At 46.8% G+C, this 27,426-nt stretch overlaps 1 protein-coding gene across 2 annotated transcripts; it reads left to right on the top strand.

Annotated features, from left to right (window-relative positions):
- On the top strand, window positions 1-26,201 carry NIPA1 (NIPA magnesium transporter 1). 2 transcript variants are annotated; one of them, XM_075590572.1, is made up of 5 exons: window positions 1-1,031; window positions 15,193-15,240; window positions 21,718-21,808; window positions 22,857-23,017; window positions 23,384-26,201. In XM_075590572.1, the coding sequence occupies exons 2-5, from the start codon at window positions 15,213-15,215 to the stop codon at window positions 23,893-23,895; spliced, it is 792 nt and encodes a 263-aa protein (XP_075446687.1). In that variant the 5' UTR covers window positions 1-1,031; window positions 15,193-15,212; the 3' UTR covers window positions 23,896-26,201. The 2 variants fall into 2 exon arrangements, with proteins under 2 accessions (XP_075446687.1, XP_075446686.1); XM_075590571.1 differs by lacking the exon at window positions 1-1,031 and adding an exon at window positions 10,648-10,878.
- Window positions 26,202-27,426: the final 1,225 nt, after the last annotated feature.

Here is a 27,426-nt window from a genome sequence, read left to right on the forward strand (position 1 = left end):
GCTATAGCCAGGTTTAAGAAGGGACCTGGGGCTGAGCCTACTCCACTCCTATCCAGCGTTAGGTTGGGTCCTGGGAGCAACTGCAGGCAAAGGGGGAACTGCTGCATGATAGAGATACTGAAAGGCTGTCTATATTGTGGGGTATGCTGATCCTACTGACAATAAAGCAAGCATCCAGTTAAATGTTCCGGGTGCCCTTTCTACTTACTCTACTCCTCACTACAGCCTTGGCCTGGATCCACTGGAGGAGTCCTGAGACAAAGGTAAAACTGACTGAGCTACACTACGCTGAAGCGGGTAGAAATCCTATCAGAAGAGTAAAGAGAGACTGATTGCGTGTACACCCTACGTTCTGCAGCCGGGTGGGGGTAGGGGTGTTACAATTGGCGCTGACAACATGGGGCTTGAGGAGTGGATAACCTTTTGTGCTCTGCCAGAGGAGTGAAGGAACTGTGCGTGGGGCGTCCGCGGTTGGAACTTTTGGGACCCCAATAATTGTATTGCCAGTGAATTGGACTTCAGCTGCTGAAAACTCCACTTTACAATTGGAGCTGCACAGGGTTTGGACTATAGGATCAGAGTAAATAACTATGTCTCTACCATCCAGACAGAGGGTCCCTCAGTGGGCCCTGGAATGCCAGGTATCTCCATGCCACGTTCGTCATTGGGCATGTTCCCTTCGTGGCCTTCTCATTTCATGTGTGTCTAGCCTTGAGGTAATTCCCGGGGTTAGCTGAAGCCCGAGTCTTAGACCGAGAATGGGACTCTGTATCTCTATTAAGCACGGTACTAGTAACCACCGGCTGTGACCTACGGGAGGATGAAGGGCCTCAGACCCTGTATCCCTGGGGAGCCCTGTCCAGTGAGTGTCCCCTCATATATCCTGAGATGGCTGTAACAAAGGAGGAAAATTCGCCCTTCGGTAACGCCGGGGAAGATACCCTGTTAAAAGTTCCTGGTGCCTTTTTCTACTTATTCTACTCCATACTACAGCCTTGGCCTGGATCCACTGGAGGAGCCCTAAGACAAAGGTAAAACTGACTGAGCTACACTAAGCTGAAGAAGGTAGAAATCCTGTTAGCAGAGTAAAGAGAGACTGATTGCGTGTACACCCTACCTCCTGCAGCCGGGTGGGGGTAGGAGTGTTACAGACGCATACATTTTATTCTGCTAGTTTTAATTGTGTTTTACTCACTATGATACATAACTGTAACGGAGTGCTCACCACAAACAAGGCGTGACCGCGAGGCCGAGGTGGAGATAGATAATGCCACCCACAGCCGCGGGGGCACGTCTGAAGTGTAGATTAGTCGAGGTTGCCGGGTCGGGTTTGGAGAAGTAAGGATAGTCAAAGATACATGCCGAGTGGGTGTTACCTTGCTATTCCTATTATTATCTGCATGTAGTAGCATATAGTAAACTGTTATCTATACCATTGTGTGTATTCTTGTTTTGGGTCCTGTGACGGGGTTATCCAACATAGTTAGGATCCCGCACATCCTGCTGTCGCCAGACGAATCAAGTACACCCCAGGCTCCCAGCAGCGGAGGTTCAGGCCTCCTGTGAGCCACAGGAAAAGCACCACACACACATAGTAGCCGTCTCATCTCCCATTGGGTGGGGGAAACAGTGCTACATTTGGAGGCACTGCTGAGATTTCAGACCTGGGATGCCCGTCTCAGCAGTCAAATTAAAGTAAATCAAATTCTCCATCATGCTTGTGCCCTCAAGACATGAGGTCCATACCTGGGCCTTGAAAGTCCGAGAACCACCCAGCCACGTGGTGGCAGTAGGAAATGTTCCCACCCTCACGCCCCCATGGGAGTTCCGGAAACAACTAAGACAAACCTCCAGGATGATATAGCAGAGAGACATTCAGAAACTTTGGTTTGTACAGCAGGTGTAAGGTCGGGTGTTGAAAAGTAAATTTGTGTGTCGTCAGCATAGAGGTGATATTTAAACCCAAGAGATGTTATTAGGTCCCCTAGAGAGAGTGTGTAGAGAGAAAAGAGAAGAGGTCCCAGGAGTACTATACTTCTGACCGGTCAGAAGTATAGTACTCCTGGGACCTCTTTTCCAAGAAATATGCATGGCTGATGACCCTCAGGCCTTGCACCTACTAGAGGGCCCACCCGAGGGCTACCCGCTCATATATCCTGAGTTACCAGAAATCCGGGCAATGTTCACCTGGGGACTCTCCTCAGAGGTCCCCTCTCAGTCCGCAGCATCCATCTTCCCCCATCTCTCCGGGGGATGGAGGACTCCAGCCCCAGCTTCAAGAACTCCCATCCGGGTAGACACCCATGCCCAGGGTGACATTCACGCCAAGTACCATACTAGAGGTCCCTCAGCAAACCAATACAGACAAAGACAGACAATACAGACAAAGTTCAGCATCTATGCGGCGTTGCTTCTCAGCGCGCGAGAGCATAGTGACTCCCAATTGCATAGGTTCAGATGAGTCAGGGACAGATAATTCAAACTGACCCACCTGGTTGGGGCTTATCCTGGAAGAAGCCGTGCGATGAAGTCCACAGATGGGAGAAGCCCAGGCAAGAGCATCATCTATGAGGAGATAGATTATGTAGGCTACCTTGGAACGAGAAGAAGAGAAGCGGGAAGAATTCATATCAAACTGAATGAAACATTGGTTAAGAAAACCCCGACACTCGTAAGGATTTCCCCCATACCGATTGGGAGTGGGAAGCCGGGGTTCGGACAGATAAGAAGGCATGAGAGGGGTAGTAGTGTCCAGTTGCGCAGGGTCCGTGCGTGGCCCTTGTAGATGGAGGGATAAGGTTCTAAAGTCCTCCCAGAGGGTTCTCAGATTTTGGTCATTAGACTCATGTAGCCAGGTCTCCCCAGCACGTCCGCACCCCCCTCACCTGACTGCCGATCGCGGGGGCCGCCGCGTCCAATGGCGGCTCCGTTCGGCGATGGCAGGGGAGAGGGCGGTCAGGTCCCGGCTCGGGGGTTGCCGGGGACGCGTGCGGCCGGTTGCCAAGGCCGCACGCGCATCTCAGGGCTCCCGGCGCTCCCGGAGCCGGGCGGATAGGGCGCCGCCATTGCGCTTCAGTTCGCGCATGCACAGTAGGTCCCCGGCGGCCCAGTTAGCTCGCGCATGCGCAGGGAGGCTGCGAGAGGCAGGGAAGAGTCGCGCGAGAGTAGAGAAGGAGCAGGAAACAGTGAGGCGGCCAATAGGGCTGGAGGATTCTCAGCCCGGGAGAATAGATACATTTCCCGGGCTTTGGTCACGTCAGTTGGAGCAGCGGAGCTGAAGGGGAAGGAAGGATGCAGGGAGTGAGTGCAGCTCCTGCATCCAGATGGGGCCTACCTGGAGTGTGGGTACCTAACTCCCCACCAGGGTAGTGGGTAATTTATAAGGGACGGCCTTAGATAGGGAAGGCCACCCTTAGGTGTGTGTTGGGTGCAGGTTTGGCAGTGCCACAGCGGGTAGTGCTGTGAGCACTGACAAATAGGCACCGGGTGTATAGCGGATGCTGAGTGTGTGCAGCGGGTTATTGCTGCGGGTTCCAGGTTGCTGTGTTGAGTGTTGCATGTGACGCTGCATGTACTGAGTGCAGTGTGTGTGCAGCGTGTGTGAATGTCTGCAGGCGAACGGTGAGAGCTGTGTGTCTGCTGCAGGCTGTAGTGAGTTAGCTAGTGGTTAGTGAGGTTTCTGGACTTGGGGTAGTAGGGGAGGGGGGGTAGGTTATTAACCCCCGCAGGCCCTAGGAGTTTTCCCCAAGTCACCTCAGGTTGCGGTACAACAGGGACAGGCCCTAGGTTAGGGTTCCTGTCAAGTTAGTGCTCTGTAAATAGATAGGGAAAGAGCGGCGGTTGCTGTTCCCGGAAAGCGGTTGGACCCACGTTGGGGTCCACAGAGACTGTGTTCCCGAGGGGACCGCCCTAGCAGTCCACAAGTGCAGGAGTTCGGTTGGAGGAGTCCTCGCCGATTGAACCTTTGAGAAGATCGTTGCCGAACCGAGTACTGGAGTGCTCGGAAGGTATCAATATATAAGTGCACCACCGGGCCCTTAGCTAACTGTGACTGCGCAGTCACCCATTGCCTCTCTGCGGGAGTGTGGGACATTGGGTGGGGTTTTGGACAATGGGTGGGTTCACTGATGTTTGGGAAGCGTCCTGCGCGACGCAATAGGTGTTTCCTCTAGAGAGGGACACAGGTTACTAATGTAGTATGCACGTATGTTCTATGTTCATAAGTAAAGTCCTTAGTTATTATATAATCACTGACTGTGTGTGTGGTTTCTGATTGGGTTCCTATGTAGGGTCATTCTACACTTCCCTAGAATCCTACATAGGTGGAGGCGCTGAAAGAAGATCCGTTCCAGAGGATTCACCCCAGGCTCTCATTAGCGGAGGCTCAGACCTCCTGTGAGCCTGCAGGTATACGCACCACACCGGTAACACTACATGTTCTACTCACCCACACTATATATGCAATTGGGTGGGGTGGAATACCCGTTACATTTGGAGGCGCTGCTGAGATACCACCTGGGGTGCCCTGTCCATTTTTTTTCCAAATTGTCCCGTTCCTATTTTTGTCGCCATGTTTGTGAAGTCCAGAGACGAGGTCCTTGCCTGGGCTTTGAGGCAGTATATGGAACCTGGCCAGGTAGTGGTGGTAGGAGGCATTCCCGCTCTTATACCCGCGGTTAAAGTCCGGGAGTATATGTGTAAAGTTCCTCGGTGGCCGTGGGCATGTGTCTTAGAGGAAGAACAAGATTCCACGTCCACATGGAAAACCATTCTGTTTGTTGTAACTCACACTGAGGATATATGCCTGGCGGAGGCACCGTCCACACTGTTAATGCCCGGGGGCCCCTCAGAAGGGTACCCCCTAGTCTATGCCGACACCAACAAAATGGCGTCCCCCGCCAAATCAGGAGAGCGCACGTGCTGCTGACTGCAAGCCTGCACAGAAAGATGTCGCAACATTCTGTCCGGGTTTGGCGCGAAAATCAGAGCCCCTCCCCTGTGATGTGAGTGACTCAGTGCAGAGCGAAAAACAATCCCTTGTAAAAAGTGCCCTACCTTTAGATTCCACCAGGGGGAGCCAGTACGGTTATCTTCAACCTTACGTGGACGCTGTGATAGACACTCTGATCTCTGAGGATGAGATGATGCATGAGGATGAGATAGACTGTCAGGGGATACACCCTAATGTGTATGTGCCCTGGCGAGCGCCAGGAATAGATCTCCTTATGCTACTGTGCCCCTGCTTGCAAGAAGCCTATGACGAGGGAGCCGACATGTCCCAAGTGCCACTAGACTTCAGGATCACCGAGGTAGATGGGGAGCCGTGTACACAGTGCTTTAGCCCCACCTGTGACTGTTCTAGGGGAGCACTGGCGTGGGAGCCCAGATGTGATTGTTGCGGTGCAATTTTCTTGATGCCTATTGTACCCCAGTCTACAGAGCCAGCTAAGGAGCCAAATGAACCCGTGGCGGAGAAGAGCGCGGCCGCAGTGGAGGTACCGGAGCACGCCAGCTTCGTACCAACCACCACTGGCTGTATTTCAGAAGAATCTGGTGACTACCTTGCGGAGGATTCGATCATGATATCTTCCGGGGAAAAGGTGGAAGTCCCATCGGTGGCGATGTGCCTACCGGCGAACCACCCCAGCGGTGATGCAGAGGATACAGAGTCTGCTGTGGGTCCGTGTACCCTGGAAAAGGTGTATCCCGATGTTGCGGACCCTGCTGTGGGCCCGTGGGCCCTACAATGGTCAGTCCGACCTACTACAGAGGTACCATCGGTCCTAGGCTTGGGACCAGTACCTACAGACGACAAGGGTGAGTCGACTGCCCCAGGGGTGTTGGGGGTGAGCCTCCAGGTGACCGCGGAGCACGATGGCTCCTTAAGTCTGGTCACCTGGGCGAAGGGCTCCCCTCTGCATCGCGTCCTGGCGGAGGTGTCCTCCTTGGGAGAATCCATCCCAAGCCAGTGGAGTGGTAAGGAACTCCCTAACTCCCCACAAGCTCCGATGGAGGTGGCCGTGAAGAAGGCCAGAGTTGCGGCTTCTGAACGGAGTGTGAGCCCATACGCTCCGACCCAAGTGGTCCCAGGACTGGGATCAAACGCTCCCGAAGTTCGAGTCAGTGAGTGGACTGTCCCAGAAAAGTTGGGGACAGGTCCCGATACCACCAAGGTGGGAACTGACAGCGTCCCCGAGGACCTGTTGGCCACCGTGAATCACCGCAGGGGTAAGGTGTCTACTTTTCCCCCCCTGCCAGGTGAAACCGAGACATTGCCCAGTGCTCGCTTCTAGGTGGAAGCCTCGCAAGTCCGTAGGGACAAGGACTGTGTAAAGGAAGATCCAGGGAGACTGGCCTCCTTTAAGCCCAAAAAGGAGCGTGCCATTCGCCAAGTAGTGGACCGCGGAAAAGGTCCTGGCCTCCTGGTCTACCGCATCCCTGCCGCGGATGACCGGGTAAAGGTCTGCTTCAGAGACGTTGTGCTACTCCTTCCACCAGGGGGAGGAAGTAGCGAAGAGCCAGTAGCTGTCGCTTTAGGGTGTGCTCTCCGAGAGATTCACCCCGGGGAGGCTCACGGACGCAAAAGTGAGGTACCCCCACATGATCAGTTCGGGGCGCCCCACACATGGTCTCAGCCAGTCTCGGGTATTATTGAGTGTGATGTACCATGTAATCTGAGGTGTAAAGTCGACCTGATAAGTGTAACAAATATGACATGCCGTATTTTATTGTGTAACCTTATGTCAGGGTATGGCGTTCTCCAAGCGAGGTCGTTGGATTTTCCACCAGGGGGAGAGTGTAGCCAGGTCTCCCCAGCACGTCCGCACCCCCCTCACCTGACTGCCGATCGCGGGGGCCGCCGCGTCCAATGGCGGCTCCGTTCGGCGATGGCAGGGGAGAGGGCGGTCAGGTCCCGGCTCGGGGGTTGCCAAGGCCGCAAGCGCATCTCAGGGCTCCCGGCGCTCCCGGAGCCGGGCGGATAGGGCGCCGCCATTGCGCTTCAGTTCGCGCATGCGCAGTAGGTCCCCGGCGGCCCAGTTAGCTCGCGCATGCGCTGGGAGGCTGCGAGAGGCAGGGAAGAGTCGCGCGAGAGTAGAGAAGGAGCAGGAAACAGTGAGGCGGCCAATAGGGCTGGAGGATTCTCAGCCCGGGAGAATAGATACATTTCCCGGGCTTTGGTCACGTCAGTTGGAGCAGCGGAGCTGAAGGGGAAGGAAGGATGCAGGGAGTGAGTGCAGCTCCTGCATCCAGATGGGGCCTACCTGGAGTGTGGGTACCTAACTCCCCACCAGGGTAGTGGGTAATTTATAAGGGACGGCCTTAGATAGGGAAGGCCACCCTTAGGTGTGTGTTGGGTGCAGGTTTGGCAGTGCCACAGCGGGTAGTGCTGTGAGCACTGACAAATAGGCACCGGGTGTACAGCGGATGCTGAGTGTGTGCAGCGGGTTATTGCTGCGGGTTCCAGGTTGCTGTGTTGAGTGTTGCATGTGACGCTGCATGTACTGAGTGCAGTGTGTGTGCAGCGTGTGTGAATGTCTGCAGGCGGACGGTGAGAGCTGTGTGTCTGCTGCAGGCTGTAGTGAGTTAGCTAGTGGTTAGTGAGGTTTCTGGACTTGGGGTAGTAGGGGGGGTAGGTTATTAACCCCCGCAGGCCCTAGCAGTTTTCCCCAAGTCACCTCAGGTTGCGGTACAACAGGGACAGGCCCTAGGTTAGGGTTCCTGTCAAGTTAGTGCTCTGTAAATAGATAGGGAAAGAGCGGCGGTTGCTGTTCCCGGAAAGCGGTTGGACCCACGTTGGGGTCCACAGAGACTGTGTTCCCGAGGGGACCGCCCTAGCGGTCCACAAGTGCAGGAGTTCGGTTGGAGGAGTCCTCGCCGATTGAACCTTTGAGAAGATCGTTGCCGAACCGAGTACTGGAGTGCTCGGAAGGTATCAATATATAAGTGCACCACCGGGCCCTTAGCTAACTGTGACTGCGCAGTCACCCATTGCCTCTCTGCGGGAGTGTGGGACATTGGGTGGGGTTTTGGACAATGGGTGGGTTCACTGATGTTTGGGAAGCGTCCTGCGCGATGCAATAGGTGTTTCCTCTAGAGAGGGACACAGGTTACTAATGTAGTATGCACGTATGTTCTATGTTCATAAGTAAAGTCCTTAGTTATTATATAATCACTGACTGTGTGTGTGGTTTCTGATTGGGTTCCTATGTAGGGTCATTCTACACTTCCCTAGAATCCTACATAGGTGGAGGCGCTGAAAGAAGATCCGTTCCAGAGGATTCACCCCAGGCTCTCATTAGCGGAGGCTCAGACCTCCTGTGAGCCTGCAGGTATACGCACCACACCGGTAACACTACATGTTCTACTCACCCACACTATATATGCAATTGGGTGGGGTGGAATACCCGTTACACTCACATTTATTTTCAAGACTTGACAGGGCGTTGGCGTGCGTGCTCAGGACTCTTCCTACCTTAGCGGGGTCAAAGTTTGTTTGGCAAAGCATACGCGTAGCTCACACAAACGAGACGCGACCCCCTGTGTGTTCCCCCCAAAGTACTGAGGGTGCACTGGGCACCTAGAACTCCGGTGTCAGCAGAACAGTTCCCACCCCAAAGTGTGTGAAGGTACCGCTACCCTCCCTGAGGTGTGTTGGTGCACTGTGGTATCTTCCTGGCTACTACTAGGGAATTAGCGGGCTCCTCTGTTAGCAGAGCTGCATCTGCGATCCCCCAATGTGGGGTCTGCAAAATTCCCCTCACTCCTTACAGGTGGTTGTCCCGTGCGGTCTCGTCCAAAGGTCGCCGCGTGGACGTGTATCCGACGGCGGGCGGTGGCGCAGGTTGTGGATCTCTAAGAGGGCCTTCCCAACAATACTGCACTACAATAGTGATCGGGGCCTAGGGGCAAAGTTCTGGCCTAGTTCAGGGGCTTATCAGCTCCCTGGATGCATCCGTCCTCTCTGCTGGCTCCCTCAGGACTAACCACGTTGGCTTCTAGTCCGGCGAAGGAGATCCGGATTCACAAAATGGCCGCTCGCTCGCATTGGCTGGGACGGCCCATGTGACCTATCCCCACCCCGAGGCTTCTGGGGGTTGTTGTCCCACTTTGTTACTTGTGGAGCCATTCCAAGATGTCCGCCGCAACTTTCCCCTGATCCGATAGAGGCCTCAAGGATCATCCGGGGCAACAGCGAGCCAATGCAGGGCAGCTCCCCGTGCTCTGGGCAGGTAAAGGGGATCATATTACACCCTCCCCCTGGTGAAAACTCCATCGTCCTTGCATGGTAAACTTATACTATACAATTCCTTTATATCTGGAAAATGCATACAATATATAACTTAACTCAGTATAACATCTAAACAATGTTAAATATTTTGGTCAGCACTGTCATTATAGATGCAAACCTGCTCAGAGACCAGTGCTGAGACTCATAATGGGATGCCCCTAGCGAATCATACTCCACTCTTGTTGAAGGGCGTCTCACTCTCTGACTCCGGCGAGTGTCTTCTTCAGCAACTTCTTGGTTGGAGAGGCCACCATCCGCTTGAGGCCCTGACCCTCTCATAAGGTGTGACTCTCTGAACAGTTTCTATTCGGTATAAAGCTCGGACTCCTTAGGACAAGAGGTCAGCTTGTTGAAGCTGCTGCAGATGGCACATGAATGACAGGACCATTACCCAATTCTTCCTCTGGTACTGCCCACCAGTCTCCATTTGTATTGGAAGAAGTTACTTCCATTGAATCCTGATTCTCTTGAAGTAATGGATCCAGAATCCTGCTGGAATTTTCTCGTTCCATTGGTGACATTATGGATCAGGATCGCTTCCCCCCACTTGAGGAATTGGTAGCAAATGGTTCCGATGCCATACTTTTATCCGCCCCTCTGAATTATTGATATGATATACGGGGAGGCCAGGCATCTACGACCCCACCTCGAGGGGAGCCTCTCGCCATCGGTCAGCTAACTTGTGCTTCCCCGGTATGCCCAAGTTCTGCAAAAGAACCTTGTTTCAAGGCCGAAGTTCCCGATAGCGTACTTTGCAATCATATCTCTTCTTGTTATACCTCCTCAGGTCCTAACACTAACTGATTACAATTCTTAGTTACCTCTATAATTAGAGGAAGAATGATCACATTGGATCTGCCCTGTCTTTTCATGCAGCTGGTTGGGACAGATCCAATCTGATCATTATTCCTCTAATTATAGAATTTTAATCAGTTAGTGTTAGGATCTGCGATATTTGGTCATGCCTTGATGTGGCTCGCAGGCTTAAAATGCTTTGGCCAAAGGGTTTAACAAAACTACCATTTTTCAAGAGATATATAGGTATTTCACTGTGTATATTTTTCATATTGGATGTAGCTCTGGGCTTCTTCGGGTTTTTTTATCCCCAATATATTGTGATACATATTTGTTAGTCTCAGGATCTATTCTAGTAATAGGGAAATAATTATAGGCATTAATAAATATGCATGCACACAGTCATATTAATGGATTCAAATTGTTACTGTTATTCTTTGGCAATAAAGTTTCTATAAAAAAAATGGAGAAAAAAAATGATTGTAGTTTAAAGTCCACTGCACTATGTGCACATGGTTTAGAGCTAGCACAGAAGTGTGTGTGTGGGGGGGGGGGGGGGGGAGGGCTGCAGGAGAGGGGAGAATGACAGCAGGGAGGAGAGTGACAGGGCTGCAGGAAGGGGGGTGACCGAACAGGGAGGAGAGTGACAGCACTGCACGGGAGATTAGCAAAGAGGATGGAGCTAGAAACAAAATTGCCCCTCCTGGGTTTGAGTGTGGCTGTCTTCTCGAGCCTACTAAATGGATCCACGTTTGTGCTGCAGAAGAAAGGCATCCTCAGAGCCCGCAGAAGAGGTGAGACAAGCAGGTTAGGGAGCCTGTGTGTACATCCATTCTTCCTAGGCAGGAAGTATTTAGGATGGGGCAGAAACAAAGATATGGTCATAATCATCTGTACCTTGTTATTTTAATCCATTTGCTGACAGATGGACCTTGCGTTGCAAAGCAAGGGTTAACGTGTAGTCACATGTATTGATCCATAAATATGTACAAATTACCTTTGCCGTGTTCTTCTTCTGATTACACACTTCATTATAAAATCCTTTACAGTTTGTTGTTGTTGATTTGAGGAATCACTTTTTTCAGGGTCTATAAAAATGGCTTCTGTTGTGATTGTTCTTTTGAAAAAAATAAAAGGTGTATTAATTCAAATGTAAGACATTTGTTTAAACAATAATTAACTATAACAAAAGACATGCATTTTTAGCCATTTTTATTAAGTGGTACTAAACATCTTACAGCACGAACAAAATGAGTCATAAGGTGTTGCCTGGCATAGAAGTTGTTTTGGCATAGCACCACTTGGGAAATATGGGCATAAGTGTTATTAAAGTGCACATGAAAAGAAAATATATCAAAAGTGGCGCTCACACATTATATCTATATATAAACAAGTGTACAAATTAATAATAAAATGAGACTAATACAAACGTATATGGATGCTGCTTAACCCAGTGGGGGGTCGTTCTCTCGATCCCGTGGACATATAGGGGTGAAGATCATCGGGAAGCGCAAAACCATGTAAAACAGAAGAAATTTTCTGATAGTGCAATATTGTGGTAATATTGTGAATAAATATTCAAGGTGCAGTGTGCTAGGTACTCACAAGTGTATGGTGAGTGATGTTCCCATAAAGGTATCTTTTCAGGGACAGCCCATCTGACCAGATTGTGGGTAGGTCTGAATGAATTTATAAGTGCTGAAGACCTTAGGTAAATAACATAGAAACGGACATAGTGCAGACTGTATAAAATTCTATTAAAAGGTAAGTGATAATACAATGCACTCACAATGTGTTAAAACAAAACAAGCGTTTAGATCACACAGATCGGATCTTGTGCGCAATGAAGCTGTCTCAGTCCCCCCTCCGCCTCGGCGTGCGTGTCACCGGTGCGTCTCACCCAAACCGGAAACCGGAAGTGACGTCATCTGCTCTGGGGGACTCCGATCCTGTGGTGTTCCTCACTCATCAGCATCACTCTACGCGTTTCTCCGTATTGCGGTTTCATCAGGAGTGTAATCTGACAAGTGCTGAGAGGCTATTTATACGCTACGCTAGAGTTCCATTGGCTATACATTAAGTATGCTAATTTCATGGTAATCTGATTGCGTGGTGATAAAAGACTTAATTGGTTCACATAAGTTAAAGACTCACATCAAACATATGTGAGTCTTCCAAAATGACACATAATTTTAATTCAAACATTATAACATGTATATATTTAAAATATCAAATAGTATAAACATAGTATAAAAATAGATAAAAATGGATAAACTAGCTATTTACAGCAAGATGTGCAATTAACCCCTAAATAAACTAGGCTAATGCAGCTAACTTAGTAATGGTATTATAGCAGCAAATCTATTGCCCTCCAATAGGCAATAGAGATTTAAATTTAATAAAAAGGGAATCATTTTGGATGTTCGAGCTCAAAACCATTCACCCTCAGGGTTTAAACATAGAGTTCGATATCAAACACTTTCTGTGACCCTAACCTGTTTTTCTTCTTTCTTAATAGATTTGCTGCTATAATACCATTACTAAGTTAGCCTAGTTTATTTAGGGGTTAATTGCACATCTTGCTGTAAATAGCTAGTTTATCAATTTTTATCTATTTTTATACTATGTTTATACTATTTGATATTTTAAATATATACATGTTATAATGTTTGAATTAAAATTATGTGTCATTTTGGAAGACTCACATATGTTTGATGTGAGTCTTTAACTTATGTGAACCAATTAAGTCTTTTATCACCACGCAATCAGATTACCATGAAATTAGCATACTTAATGTATAGCCAATGGAACTCTAGCGTAGCGTATAAATAGCCTCTCAGCACTTGTCAGATTACACTCCTGATGAAACCGCAATACGGAGAAACGCGTAGAGTGATGCTGATGAGTGAGGAACACCACAGGATCGGAGTCCCCCAGAGCAGATGACGTCACTTCCGGTTTCCGGTTTGGGTGAGACGCACCGGTGACACGCACGCCGAGGCGGAGGGGGGACTGAGACAGCTTCATTGCGCACAAGATCCGATCTGTGTGATCTAAACGCTTGTTTTGTTTTAACACATTGTGAGTGCATTGTATTATCACTTACCTTTTTAATAGAATTTTATACAGTCAGCACTATGTCCGTTTCTATGTTATTTACCTAAGGTCTTCAGCACTTATAAATTCATTCAGACCTACCCACAATCTGGTCAGATGGGCTGTCCCTGAAAAGATACCTTTATGGGAACATCACTCACCATACACTTGTGAGTACCTAGCACACTGCACCTTGAATATTTATTCACAATATTACCACAATATTGCACTATCAGAAAATTTCTTCTGTTTTACATGGTTTTGCGCTTCCCGATGATCTTCACCCCTATAAGTGTTATTAAAACAGAATGACCAATTACAGGTAATAAGTGGCTCATGAATCCTCACCTGGTCCCATACCCCTCTCACCCCAACATCAAACTGAAATGATGCTACTGCTCCCAAAATAAGTATTTACATTATCCCACGTAGGTCAGGTACATATATGGTATTACCAGAAGTGCTGATTTTCTGTGTATCACTGATTTTTAGCTTCAGCCATTTCATAAACTTCACTCGAGTCTCACCCAAAAAAAAATCACTTTTTCATACAAAGATTTTTTTTTAATGGCCCAAACCTTAACATCACATTGATTTTGAGTCATTAGGGTGTAACATCTCTGCATTAACCATAGAGATCTGTACAATAGCTCCCAACTCCTAATGATATATATGTACAAAACCCCTCAAAGGACTGGTGTGTACAATATTTACACTCTGGGTCAAATGTAGTGTCCCCCTAAACAGTTTCAAAACTTGATCAAACTCCCCAGGTAACCGGCAGGACACCATAAACATGCACAAGGAGAGGCAGAAGGAAGACTTAGAACTCTTATTAGGCACTTATTTATAACGCCTCACATTCATGTCAATGTATACATGTCTCTGTCCTGAATCCTGTTGCTAACGGACTCTTCAACTGACGCTCAGCATCTTTACCATTCAAGGGATCACTGTCAAATGTTGCTGGGGCAACCCTGGCTAGATCAGAATAGTCACCTGACAACCCTCACAATGTGTGCCTCTTTGCGGCATTACACAAGTCCTATAGGCACAGATGTATGGTAGATTGTAATAATCGCTGACTCCACCACACTAGGATGTCAAATCATCCTTTGTCTTTGGGACACAAAGCCCACTTGTTGTCTGTAACCAGCACTGGAATAAAAGTTTTGCAAAATAACAGAATGTACGAGTGTTACAATATAGGAAAACTTGGCACTTGTAAATGCTGAGCTGATACCACAGTACTGAAGTAATCAACACTCAGGAGGTTTATTTCCTCAGTTGCAATCCATTTAGGGGAAGAAAAAAAAGGATTTGGGGAATACATATTGCAAAGCAAAGAACTAAAAAAAAATATTAGACCCTTTAGCACCAATTTAATTTGATTCATTTAGTTCAGACTACAGTTTTAGGGCCATATTTACAAAGTGGTGCTATTCTGTAAATCATCTTTCAGCAGCAGAAGACACCTTATGGTCTATTCACTTAAATAGGCATCTTATGAAATAGCAGTGCTTAGTAAATATGGGCGACAAACTCCGATCATATATGTAAGGTACAAATGTAGACATTCGTTATTTATTTTTTCGCTCTTTTATTACTCTAAATCAGGGGGCGCAAACTTTTTTCCTTGCGCCCCCCTGCCGATGGTCTCCTCACTCCCGCGCCCCCCCTCACCCCCACTTACCTCCACTCTGGCGTCATGACATCACGTTGCCATAGCACCATGACATCACATGACGCCGCATTGCCATGGCGACGCGGGAAGGAAGCCGCCGGAGCCAAGGTAAGTAAAGGCTTACAGAGGCCCTGCAGCTCCCCCGGCACTTAATTTAAGTGTCTTCGGGAAGCGTGCGGGGCCTCTGTAAACCCTGCGCCTCTCTCCTCCCTCCCCCCCCCCCCCGCAGGCAGTCTCGCGGCCCCAGTTTGCGCACCGCTGCTCTAAATGATTGTAGAAGTCTAATTTTCATTGTAAATGTCTGTATTTACCAGTGTTTCTTTTTCAGGTGCGTCTTACGTAACAGACATGATTTGGTGGGCCGGCACTCTCACAAGTAAGTAGAGTCCCGATCTCGCATTGTCAATAGCCTAAGTATTTCTGAACTTCTTAGGACGCATATAACCGGTTAACAAAACACAAGAGCCTAAGGGCTTTTCCCAGCAAGGGTAGGTCAAGTCCAGGATATACAAGAGCAACAGTTCTAATTTAAACAGACCTTATTGCATGTTTTTCTCCCTCCAGAGTTTCAGCATGGATCTCTCTGGTTCAGACAGGAATTCAGAGCACTGAGAGCTACAGACTTTTTTTGTCTTTTGTCTCCTCCCATTATTTTTTAAGCCGCGTCCATAGTACCCGTGACCGCGTGCGTGACGCGAACAAAAGGCCGTAACTCTATGAGGCAGGCCATAGAGTGCACGACCGCGTGCTCCATTCTCGGGCAGATAAAAAAATAGATTTTGTCGCACAACGGCCGGGTCACATGAGTGGTTCAGCCAATGAGGGCCAACCGCTCACGTGACGTCACGGGCACGCCTTCAACACGCCTCCCCATCACATCTCCGCCTCCCCATCCCAAAGGCCACAGATCGCCTCTGGGGCAGGCGTGTTCGACACCACGCGCTCGGTCGTGTAGAGGGAGAAAGGTGGTGGCCCGGTATTAAAAGGGTTGCACCCCATATGGTCATCCATTATATCTAAGCCTCGTTCAGTTCAACCCAGATATTTGGTGTTCATTATACCTTGTCATAAGCTACCGTGACAGGTCGCGCGCCTATTATATTCGCGGCCTTTGTTATGGTCATACAATATGTGCATCAATCTGTGAATGACAACCATCCACCACAACACAGGAGGGGACCCTGCAAGGTCTTTGGAAGATGATGATCTGAGTGGCTTTTTTACAGGGTAATTTAACCCAATGGAATTTTTTGGTGAGCAACACTGAATTTATATTTTATATTATAATTGAGTAAAATATGAATAGAATTAAATACTGCCCTGTGAAACTTGCAATCACATTTTTGGTAGCAGAATCACAGACAGAGTTAATGACGGATATTAGAAACAGCACAACTCAGTGACTTTAAAGATGAATTACTTTGATTAGAAGACCCCTTCGTGGCATATGTAAAGTTGCTATACAGTTTTCAGCTTTAAATCAAAACGTCTGTTTGCTACTCAGATAAAAACTCATACACACATACTCCCAGATAGTTTCCAGATATATAGCGTGGCAGGGCGGCAGATGCAGCACTGTGGTTGCACTTATATATTAACTGAACACTTTTCAGATTATGCAAAAAAATAAACACACTCTGCCCTCGCAAACATCATTTAAATATACGTATTAATTAATAAGTACAATCTAAGAATTGTAAAAAGCTAATGTGCCACTTCCTAGATTAGGAGGGCCAGTTCCACTGTGAAATTATTTAAATAAAGTTACATTTTGAAATCAAAACATATTTTAATACAGTACCTGCTGAAAGGTGCCATTCCCACAGCATATGTGCCTGTTTTCAGTTCCCCGTTTTTTTCCCGTTCAATATTTTTTATAACTGTGTATTTTTTTCCTACAAATGAGCCCAAAATGAAAATGGCTGTTAATCCGCTCTCACATTGAAGTACTGAATCTGGGAAGCTCAGAATAAGATACCTGAAGATTTTCTTATACGTGTAGCTATGTCTGGTTTTAGCTACCAGTCTGGCCTCCCTGACATGCAAGCCCTGGTAACAGTGTAGGCAGTGTCATGACGAATCCAGGGTTTTCCCCACAGTAAGCAGCTCCCTTGAGTGACAGGAGAGGAGGTGGGCTAAGGCCTGTGTTTTGCCCAATAAGGGGTTTAGATCTTTAACCTACCTCCTTGGTACTTAAGGGACTACACTTCCTATATTTAGTTAGTGTCTCTCCCCCTTTGAGAGAGACAGGACTCACAGAGGTGTACCGAGCACTGGCGCCTGCTGTCCCCTCCCCTTGGGGGAGTGGGGGTGAGTACCTTACTTCTGACTCTATTAGGGTGTCATGGAAGAGTTGGGACTGCCTTGGTGCCGTAGGCCAGGGGTGGACGTCCAGGGACCATCCTAAGGTTGAAGACCAATATACTGTGAAGGCAGATACTGGTTATACTGTGTATGCAGAGAGAGAGATAATAAAGTGTTCCCATTCAACTATACTCCTGCCTGGTGTGCAATCTATCAGTGGGGAGTAGTGTAAGTTCTCCTGCAGGGATTGCCTTCATCTTCCTGGAGCCTGCAAGGGATGGGGGCGCTGACAACCATGAGCTAAAGAGCAAGTATCTAACCCAGAAGCTTGTCCTGATGTCCCCAACACCACGGGCGGATGACTCAGCATCCTGTGAACCAGCAGGTATCCAGCACTATACACCTGGTAGCACGGCAAATCTCCCAGAGGGTGGGGGAAACACCCCTGCATAAGACCTTTTGTTCCCTGCATGGAAAACAGCTCTGTACTTCCTGATGGAGGTGAGGAAAGTGAGAATAACCAGCAGGCATTGCAGTGTGAACACTGTTGCAGGCTTTGGGCCTTTTAAAAATAACATTGAAAAGATACTAAGAAAAGCAGCTGGTCACCCTTAAGACAAGGTTTGGGCGGAACTGTACCTAAGTTGCTTACCCATAACCTGTGAGTTACAACTCTACACTTGAATCGAATTAGAATTTTCAACAAGTCTGCCAATCTGGATTCAAATTAAGAGAACAACCTGCGATCAGCGTTTTCAAACAAGATACTGTTCCATTTGTGGATGTGGTGTCCTTTATTACAATTATAATAGGCTTTCCGTTTGACTTGGAGCGGTTTGAACTGCTGTTATTACAAAGTTGATATCCTAGTTGTATAAAAAGTACATTTAAAAACTGTATATAAAAAATGTTCATCGAACAGTCACAATGTTTCATCCATAAAGTATATACTGCATTTATAATGCACCCCCCAAATGTATTTGTATTTTTACAATCTGAAGGGTGGGTGCTATGGAGCGAAAGTGAGCTATTCTCAAATCCATGGTCCCCCTGGTTTACAAGAAAAATTGCCGTCCAATAGAAAGCTGTAATATCATGACCCGATGACATCACAGTTTATTATTGGCCCACAGGAGTGAAGCTTACCCAGCCATGTTCATTTCCCAAAAGGGAAAAGATAATTATCAAATACAAACAGGTACATTTCTTTGGAACCACAGGTTCCCCGGGAATAGTGCAGGTCAGCTCAATATAGTAGATTACGACCACGGGTAAAAAAACACAGGTTTAAAGTATAAAATGACAAGATGTTTTCGGTTGACCCTTTTTGTAATGTGATTGTTATCTCCCTTCTACCCCAACAGGCTGTTATTGTTAAAAAAAAAAAAAAAATTGTATACTCATAGTGCCGTGAATATTGAGGAAGTGCTCGTAAGGGATACTTTCTTGTGTTCTGGTACCAGGTGCATGGGTGTATCTGTCCATTCTATATACAAATAAATCTGATAATCTCATTGTACACAGGCCCATATTTAATATGCTGTGCAGCTGCTTCCCAGTGGTAGAGAAGAGTTCAACTCTATTTAGATGAATGGAACTAAGAGTGTCCCCAGCAGAGGGGATTACAGCTCCTAACATATTGAATAAAAGGGTTATGGGGCAACATATTTTTTGCTTGTTATAGCGCCTCAAGAATTTACTTAAAAAGGGATGAGTTAGCACATTTGCAGAGTACTCACATATACTTGACAATGTGTAATTTTAACATCTCGGCTGTACAAATAAAAGTGAAACTCACTCAAATGCTTTTTTTGAGGGGTATACTCTTTTAGTATATCGATTAGTATGTCAATGCTGGATTGTATCAATTGTGTTCTTAAATCCTTACATTATAGGGGTGTCACGGGAACTTGTGAGAGGCCTGTAATATACACTACCAAAAATATCTCTGGGTTGAATTGAACACGACTTAGATATGATAAATTAAAGTTTATTCCTTTAAGAAGGTGAACACACAAGATATACAAATAACAGGCAAAATATACACTTACTTAGGGTTGGAATGGGGATGATGAAATAATCAGGAAACAGGATTAGCAATTCATCAGGCATCAAATAGTTGGTAAACTTGAAGTCACGAAAACACGAACACTGAGTATAGGCTGGACACTGGTTTATATGCAATTTCCAGTCTATACCTTACTGCACCCAATCTCTCCTTGCCACCTCATCTGAGGGGCACCTTAACACCCGCCCACTGGGTGGATATTATTCTAATCAGGGGGCTTAATTCCTCAGCCCCCCTCCCACAAGCCTGGCATCTTAAAGTCTAGCTTGGCCAGGATCCCCTTTGTCCCAGGTGTGAGTTACAACACTTAATCTCAAGTACCCATGTCCTGCATACTGTTGTGCTTGCATACACAAGCAGGGTGGGGGAGTCTTTGATCAGGAGTTTATGATTGACCATTTGTCGGCTATCCGGACCATTAACATAGCATATGGGCTCTGAGTTTTCATACCAGACCCAAAATACAATTAATAGTTTAATACATTCACATATTAAAATAATCCGTTCTGCTGGGCCCAGCGGGCTGAAACTTGCCAATCCCTCATGGCGGAGGGTACTCTCCATAGTGGCCAAGTTTCAGCTCTCTGCGACCCCCAGAACCGGAGATACACAAATGCAGTTTAAAATACTTTTTAATTTAATACAGGATTCTCCGCTTTAAAATGAATCTCTTGCTTTCACTCTTTTCCCATTGAAATCAACGGGCTCCGCCGCCATAGGCTTTTAATGGAGCAACTCCGCCGTTGAAGTCAATGGGTTCCGCCGCCATAGACTTTCAATGGGGAAACTCCGCCATTGTAGTCTATGGGGAAAACCACCAATCTTTATAGTTGCCCACACTCCGTCTGGTTGGTTGGAGAGGGTTGGAAGTGGCCATGCATTCATGCCGGAACCATGGCTACATGCGACCCAAATCCCAGCCCTCTGGTCCTCCCAGAACCGGAGATATGGACTTACCCTTTTTTTGCAGTTTCGGACTTAGCCGTTTTAACGCCACGCGGCTTTCTCCCATTGAAATGCAATGCATTGAAATCCCGCCATAGGAAATGCATGGGCGAGCGCCGCCATTAGATTCAATGGGACCTTCGCTCCGCCATTGGAGTCAATGGCGCGACCCTCTTGTTGTGCTCGACCCTTTACGGGGGTCCTGGATTCTCGGACCCGGTGGTGGGTGAGGGTGGGGAGGCCTAGGAGCTAGGGCAACAAGAATTGTCTTTCTAGGTGCCCTAGAACCTCAGGTTCCCACACCAATTGTGGTTGAACTTGAACTCAGTGATAAAGCTCTTTTCAAAGACATTGTGTCCGCTCTTGCGGTCTGCGGTTTGGATGGCTGCCAACCTGTTCCTGGAGGTCGGCGTCGAGGAATCCCCATTGAAGTCAATGGCCCTATTGACTTACAATGGGAAACCGCCGCTCCTCCTCTCGGACGCCACCTGCTGGTCTTCACTGGAAACAGGCCCAAAACCGCCCGATCTGCCATTGAAATGCATGGAGCTGCAATGGCGACCTATGGAAGGCTGCCAAATGGAGCCTGCAAAGGCGGGAAAAGGGAGCAAAGGGCTATAACCACTGAATTAACATTAACCCCTTCTCTCCCGCATCAACCCCAGTGTATGTGTTGGTGCAAACACTGGGATGAGAACAATACATTTTTACAGGGGAATATACATTTGGATTCTGAAGCAGGGTAAAAACACATTACTGGACCGCAGTCCATTTAACCCCTTGCTTCCCAAGTGAGAGCAGGGGATGGCCAAATGGGGTGTAACCCCTTTAACACCGGGCCAAACCCCCTCTCCCATGACAAGGGGTTTGTAATTTTCTTTATCAGAGATGTAAGAATACAGTCGAGCTTTAAAATAAATAACTTTAAGAATATGTCCTGACCAGTCAATAATAATAATAATAATAATAATAAAAAAAAAAAAAATAGGGAAGGATACATGTAAACTGTAACACATGAGCAGTTTTAGGATAACACCTTACGCTACCTAAGCCCCCGAGCCCAATTTATGTGAATGCACCTTAGAGCCTTCCCTGACATGGAGATGTGGCGTCACAGGATATTGAATAAGGACCTATAACTGTTCTTGTACCTCCACAAACTGCCTTTATTTCTATAGCATAAGAATACCGTTTTTGTTTTTTGCGCCACTTTTAGCATGTTCTAATAATCAGAGCACGCACTCCTGTACAACACACGTTCATGTTACCAGGAAACAGACGACAATGCAGTGAATTCCGGCAAAACTTACAAAACTTTATTTATTTAGCTATCAAAGATAATGTATCTTGAAGGCGTGAGCAAAAATTATAACGGGTATAACATTTTGTATTTAAGTCTTAAGATTTGTTGTTGATAAGAGGATTCACCCATTTTTCTTGAGGGTTAACCCCCCTGCTTGATGGTTCTGCTGTACTTGACTTCATGCTTTATTATCTGGGCTTATTAAATGGTGTACCCATTGATTCCCCTAACAGTGGCTCTTGGGCAGATTGGCAATTTCCTAGCATACACTGCTGCCCCTGCTGTGCTAGTGACTCCACTTGGTGCCCTGGGCATTCCGTTTGGGTAAGTAAAATAATACCTACAAGGGCCAGTGCACGGGCTGTGATTATTTTGCTATAGAAATGGATTTGTTTTATATTTTTATTTCACTGACAGAAATCATTAAAGACCCCTCCCATATGTAGGATTTCCATCTGGCTCCTTATCACCGATGGATGTCCACGAAATCCAGGTTTTCAAATGGTTATGTTTGATGTGAGAGCCGGGGTTGAAACTTCCCTTTTAATATGGGGATGTCTCTGTGGATACATTTTTGACAGTTTGGGTTTTTAGAGGATGTCAAAATACCTCATTAAAAAAACCTATCCAGGGTGGACATCTTGGGAGGATCAGTCTTTCTTCTTATACATATTACTTTTACCTTCCAAACACAGAACCCCAATTATTATTTAATGACTTGTGCAAAAGAGACATATTTTACATATACAGGATCTGCTCCTGTGTCACAAGTGGCCAGTAGATGAATCCCTCAAATATTTATGCACAGTGTTCTCTAATAAAAAGTACTTTACAATGTGTATAATTGTAGGCAGTAATATGATCTACATTTCATTTAGGCTGTTTCTAGATTTTTCATTTTAATGTTTGGGAATTTTACATTCTGAAGGAAATTCAAGGTACCTTCATGAACCCATTTGTTGTTACTTTAAACTTTTCTGGATGTATTTAGATTGTGCCAAACACAGTTTGTAGTCCTCAAAGCCTGCGTATGCTAAATGTGTGCACTTAATGTGTGCACTATCTTCTAACTTTGAAAAGCACAACAAGCAGTGTCACCGAGTATAAAATACTCTAGAATTTTGTTGGGGAGCAGACAGGAGTTCATACGCAACTGAGAAAAATATACTACAGCGAAAGATACAGATATGAATATACAGTTGAAATGCCTGTACAAATCCTTTTTTTTTTTAAATGACACAACCGAATGATGATTTGGACATGGTTAGGTAATTACTAGTATTGTTTTGACCTCAGACCCTTTTCTTTTGTGATATAACATGTGCCACCTGCTGCAGTGTAATGCTCTGCTTCCTTGTCTTCCCTTTGGAAGGTCTGTTTTAGCTTCTTACCTGCTGAAAGAAAATCTTAACTTTCTGGGCAAGTTGGGATGTTTGCTTAGCTGTGTTGGCTCCGTTGTTCTCATTATCCATGCCCCGAAGTCTGAGACTATAACATCTCAAGCAGAACTTGAAGAGAAGCTTACCAACCCAGGTACCTTACATAACTCTTACTACTAACTCTGCAAAGGAGACCTTACATAGCTAATAAAAGAGCATGTTATGTAGAACAGGATTTCCATTAAACCCCTTGTTGTCATAGGGCTCAGCAATACTATGCCTTGCGATGTGTCGCTGACCTCTAGTAGGTAAAGGGGCTAATAATGATTGAACGTTTGGACATTCTGTTGAAACATGTTATGCTTTCCCATGAATCATTCTGCTTTAGAATAACAGTAGTACAAGTTAGATGTGATTGAACTGATCACCGACTATATTATAATAAACAGGGTAAGTTTAATGTCAATGTAAAAAGATAAGTCATTAAATAACATGTTTCTGTTTTCTGTTTATTTTTCAGTATTCCTGAGCTACCTCTGTATGGTCCTTCTGTTGCTCATTTTGCTTATCTTCTGGGTAGCACCAGTCCATGGGAACAAAAATATTATGGTTTACATTGGTATCTGCTCGCTGCTGGGTAGTTTCACTGTGCCCTGCACCAAAGCTATTGGGCTGGTCGCTCAGGATGCCTTTGCCAGCAGTCCAAGCAACTCAAGAGCCACTTACCTTTGCCTAACTCTTCTAGCAGTATTGGGATCTAGCATCCTTATTCAGTTTAGATATATCAACAAAGCGCTGGAAACCTTTGACTCCTGCGTATTCAGTGCTGTGTACTATGTGACATTCACTACATTAGTCCTGCTGGCGACAGCCATCCTATTTCAAGAGTGGACCAAAGTAGGAGCGGTAGACTTCTTGGCAATGGCGTGTGGATTCACCACCATATCAGCTGGAGTTGTTCTAATTCAGCTGTTTAAGGAGTTCAAGGTTAGCGTGCGAGAGTTAAACAAGATGATGGAGAAAACGGAGTAAAAGATTTCTGGAAAAGACAGACGCAGCTACAGTAGCATTTCGGTATTTCTGGTTGAAGTGTTGACTTCTCTGTGATTTTATATTGCCATATAATCTGTGATAACAAAACTAATATTTTATCGAAGTATAATTTTACTTGAAGTTAATCTGAACTCACTCAAAAGAAATAACCAGTGATATTCCTACTGAAACGAATTCACTGATGTTATACAATGGGAAACTATAAACAAACATACGGTACATCTCACTTTTATTGTGCACATTAAGATTAACATTACACTTTAGCTTTGACCTCAGAGTAAAGTCAAGTTGCCTGCTCAGGAGTTCTATCAGATAATATTAGGGGTGATTCATCGAACTCTCCCGGCTGCAGAACTGGGGTCAAAACACTGCACTAGATTTATCAAACAAGTCAATCTAATTAACTCCAGAGGGGATGTGTTTCCTTAATACATCTGGTGCAGTTTGTTTACCTCAGTTTTGCAGACTTTGAAAATGATCTCCCTATATTTTTTATTTAACGCCACAATACTACATTCCCCACTTGTGTCTCTCTTTTTTTTTTATATGTAAAGCATGTGTCAATGTATAAGGCCTCGGTCCCACTGTGCTCGTTGGCGCGGGCGGCCATGTCGCGAGTTCCCCACCAGCAGGGGAATCCTCGCGAGCCGGTCCCGGTCCCCCCTGGCGGCACAGCTGACTACACGCTGTGGCGCGTCAGCCGCTAGGAGACACAAGAGAATGGTGTTTCCTAGCGTTGACGCGTCACGTGGTGTGGCTGTGAGCCAATGGGGAGGGGAGGCCTCGGGGAGCGGGGAGGAGTGTGGAGTGAAAGCAGGTGAGTGCCTGTCTGTGTGTGTGTCTGAGTGCGTGAGTGCGTGAGTGCCTGCCTCTGTCTGTGTGTGTGTGTGTATGAGTGCGTGAGTACCTGCCTGTGTGTGCGCGCGTGTGTGTGTATGAGTGCGTGAGTGCCTGCCTGTGTGTGCGCGCGTGTGTGTGTATGAGTGCGTGAGTGCCTGCCTGTGTGTGTGTGTGTGTATGAGTGCCTGCGTGTGTGTGTTTAAAGTTACCCTCAGCAGCTCCAGCCCGAGTCCGTGGAGGGAGGGGGGGTAGAGTAGCGGGTCCCTCCGCTCAAGCCACACCCCCCCTCCCTGTCAAGCCTCCCACTCCCGCCCACCTCCCGCTCCCTACAGACCGCATATCGCGGTCTGTGTATCTCAGCGCACCGCCTGTCTGCAGTGCGGGTGCGCTGACTCTGGGAGCGGGGCCCTAGCCTAATTCTGCATTCATACCTAAGCTGGCAATCGTTTGGTGCTCCTGTTATAAATCTGTAAAAATCCTGATTGTGTGCCTAATGAAAGGGCAGTCTGTGAAATGCTGCAGCTGATGTGTAACATTATATTACTAAGTGTAACACAATATTGTTGCGGCTTTCAGAGTATTAGGCTGCCTTGTAGTACCTGGTGATGGCTACGTTGCGCCAAAACAAATAAATTTAATCCGTTGCGTGCGCTTATAGTAAGCGCGACGGCGACGGAACAACGTAGCGACCAAAAATATTGTAGTCGTGTTATTTGATTTTGAGAGACAGTCGCCACATGTGACTGTCTCTAAACCAATCACAGAGCGCCTATTGCACTCTGCCCTCCCCCTTGGTGACATCACTGGCCTTGTCGCCAGCGACGTCACTCAAACTTTAAATACAACTTTCATCAATGGCGACGGCATTGGTCGGGTCGCCGGCACTATAAACGTGGCCTTAGACAGTCTGCTGTTTGGAACACAGTAACTGATCTGTTCGTGGTACTTTGTTGCCAAAGGGCAGAGCTCAAAAAAGTGTGTCTGCGCCTGTTTCAAAAGGCGAAGTGGATGTGACTTCCTAAATGGTTGCTGTAGCAACCAAAGGATGATCAGTACATTAAAAAATCATTAATAATGACTTTAACAGTTTAACAAAATGCAGACAGTATTATCTAATACTACAGATCTGATTTATTTTTAAAAAACCATACAGGATTTTTCACGTTTTGCTGCTTTCAAGTGAATCCATGGCACATAAAATATATGATAACTATACGGGTTACTACTGAAAGTATTTATTATTATTATTATGATAAGGCACTAGGTTAGTGCAGGATGAGTTACTATTTGAGAAAATGCAACAGTAATTTAATGTCTATACCAACACTCAAGAAAGTGCCTTATGTCACCTAAAGATTGAATTACACAATTGCAACCGAATTTCTTGAATATCCCATTTCCAGCTGTAAAAAGTATCAATTTCACAATAAATGGAATTCAGAATATTTTTTGTATGACCTTTTGTGGCTGCACTTGAGCACAATATAAATACATCCATGTCTGGGTGTGTTCTTTTGGATGTTAATGCTTGTGTGTAAGGATCTCAGTTTTCTCCTGGCTGTGGGGAGACTCGCCGTTGGACTTCATACCTGTGTTGAGTGAAGCTCCAAATATGATTTGTAGTATGTATTTGGAGTTGGGTATGTGCGAATTAGCAGAGCGAGTGAGCGAGAATGTTTTATATGCCATCCAATAAAATCACTTATATGCCAGGTGGAGAGATACCCCTTAGCACACCTGGGAAATAAGCCTATATTCATTTTTATATTGGCTTATTTCCCATGCCTCTCTCACTGTATGCCTTCCCACTGTCTTTATCTGCTCATGAATTATATGACATGGTTAAGCTCCGTCTGATGCTTTCCTATCAGACAATGCACAGCACCAAAGCAAGTCTAAGAATCACACATATTGTGCTTGCCGGTGTCACAAGTGCTCACCACAAACAAGGCGGGACTGCGAGGCTGAGGTGGGGATATTGATAGTCACCGATCAACAACCAAGCAGACACGTCCGGAGTGCAGAGTGGTAGTCATGAAGCCGGGTCAGGGTAGGAGAGGTCAGGTTAGTTGAGGTACTTGCCGTGGTCCAGGAGAGGAGAAGGTCGGGTGGTCGTTGATGCGGTGCCGGGGTCCAGGGGTAGAGAGATCAGAATAGTCGAGTCCGTAGCCGTGGTCCAGGGGTCAGAGAAGTCAGGAGTCCGGGCACAAGCAGGGGTCAAAGGAACTGAAAGCAAGACAAGGCAAGGCAGGATACCAGGAAGTTTGAGGTAAGCACACACTGACAAGAGTTTATGCTCAGCCAGTTTGGAGCAGGACTGACTGAGCATTTAAAGTACAGGCAGCCAATGCAAAGGCAGCCCACAGCTGCAGGGGTAAGGAGTAATCACAGGTATGCTGTGTACCGATATGCAGGGGCAGAGACAATAGCAGCTGTGGATAATGGATAGCATTAACCCCTTAAGTGCCTGTGTTCGTGCAGCGTCTGCGCGTAATCAGAGTGCGCTGAGCCATGCTCATGTTGTCACGGGGCGGACCCTGGAGGCGGGCCCTGCGGTGTCTCCTCTCCTAGCGGTGTGGCGCCTGCGTGCAGGTTGTGATTGTCGCGCGTCACCTGTGACGTTGCAGGATGAGTAATGGAGGTGGGGCTTCCCGGTGATCCTCACAGCCG

Source organism: Ascaphus truei, chromosome 3, assembly GCF_040206685.1.
Source record: "Ascaphus truei isolate aAscTru1 chromosome 3, aAscTru1.hap1, whole genome shotgun sequence".
In the NCBI taxonomy this organism is placed as follows: domain Eukaryota; kingdom Metazoa; phylum Chordata; class Amphibia; order Anura; family Ascaphidae; genus Ascaphus; species Ascaphus truei.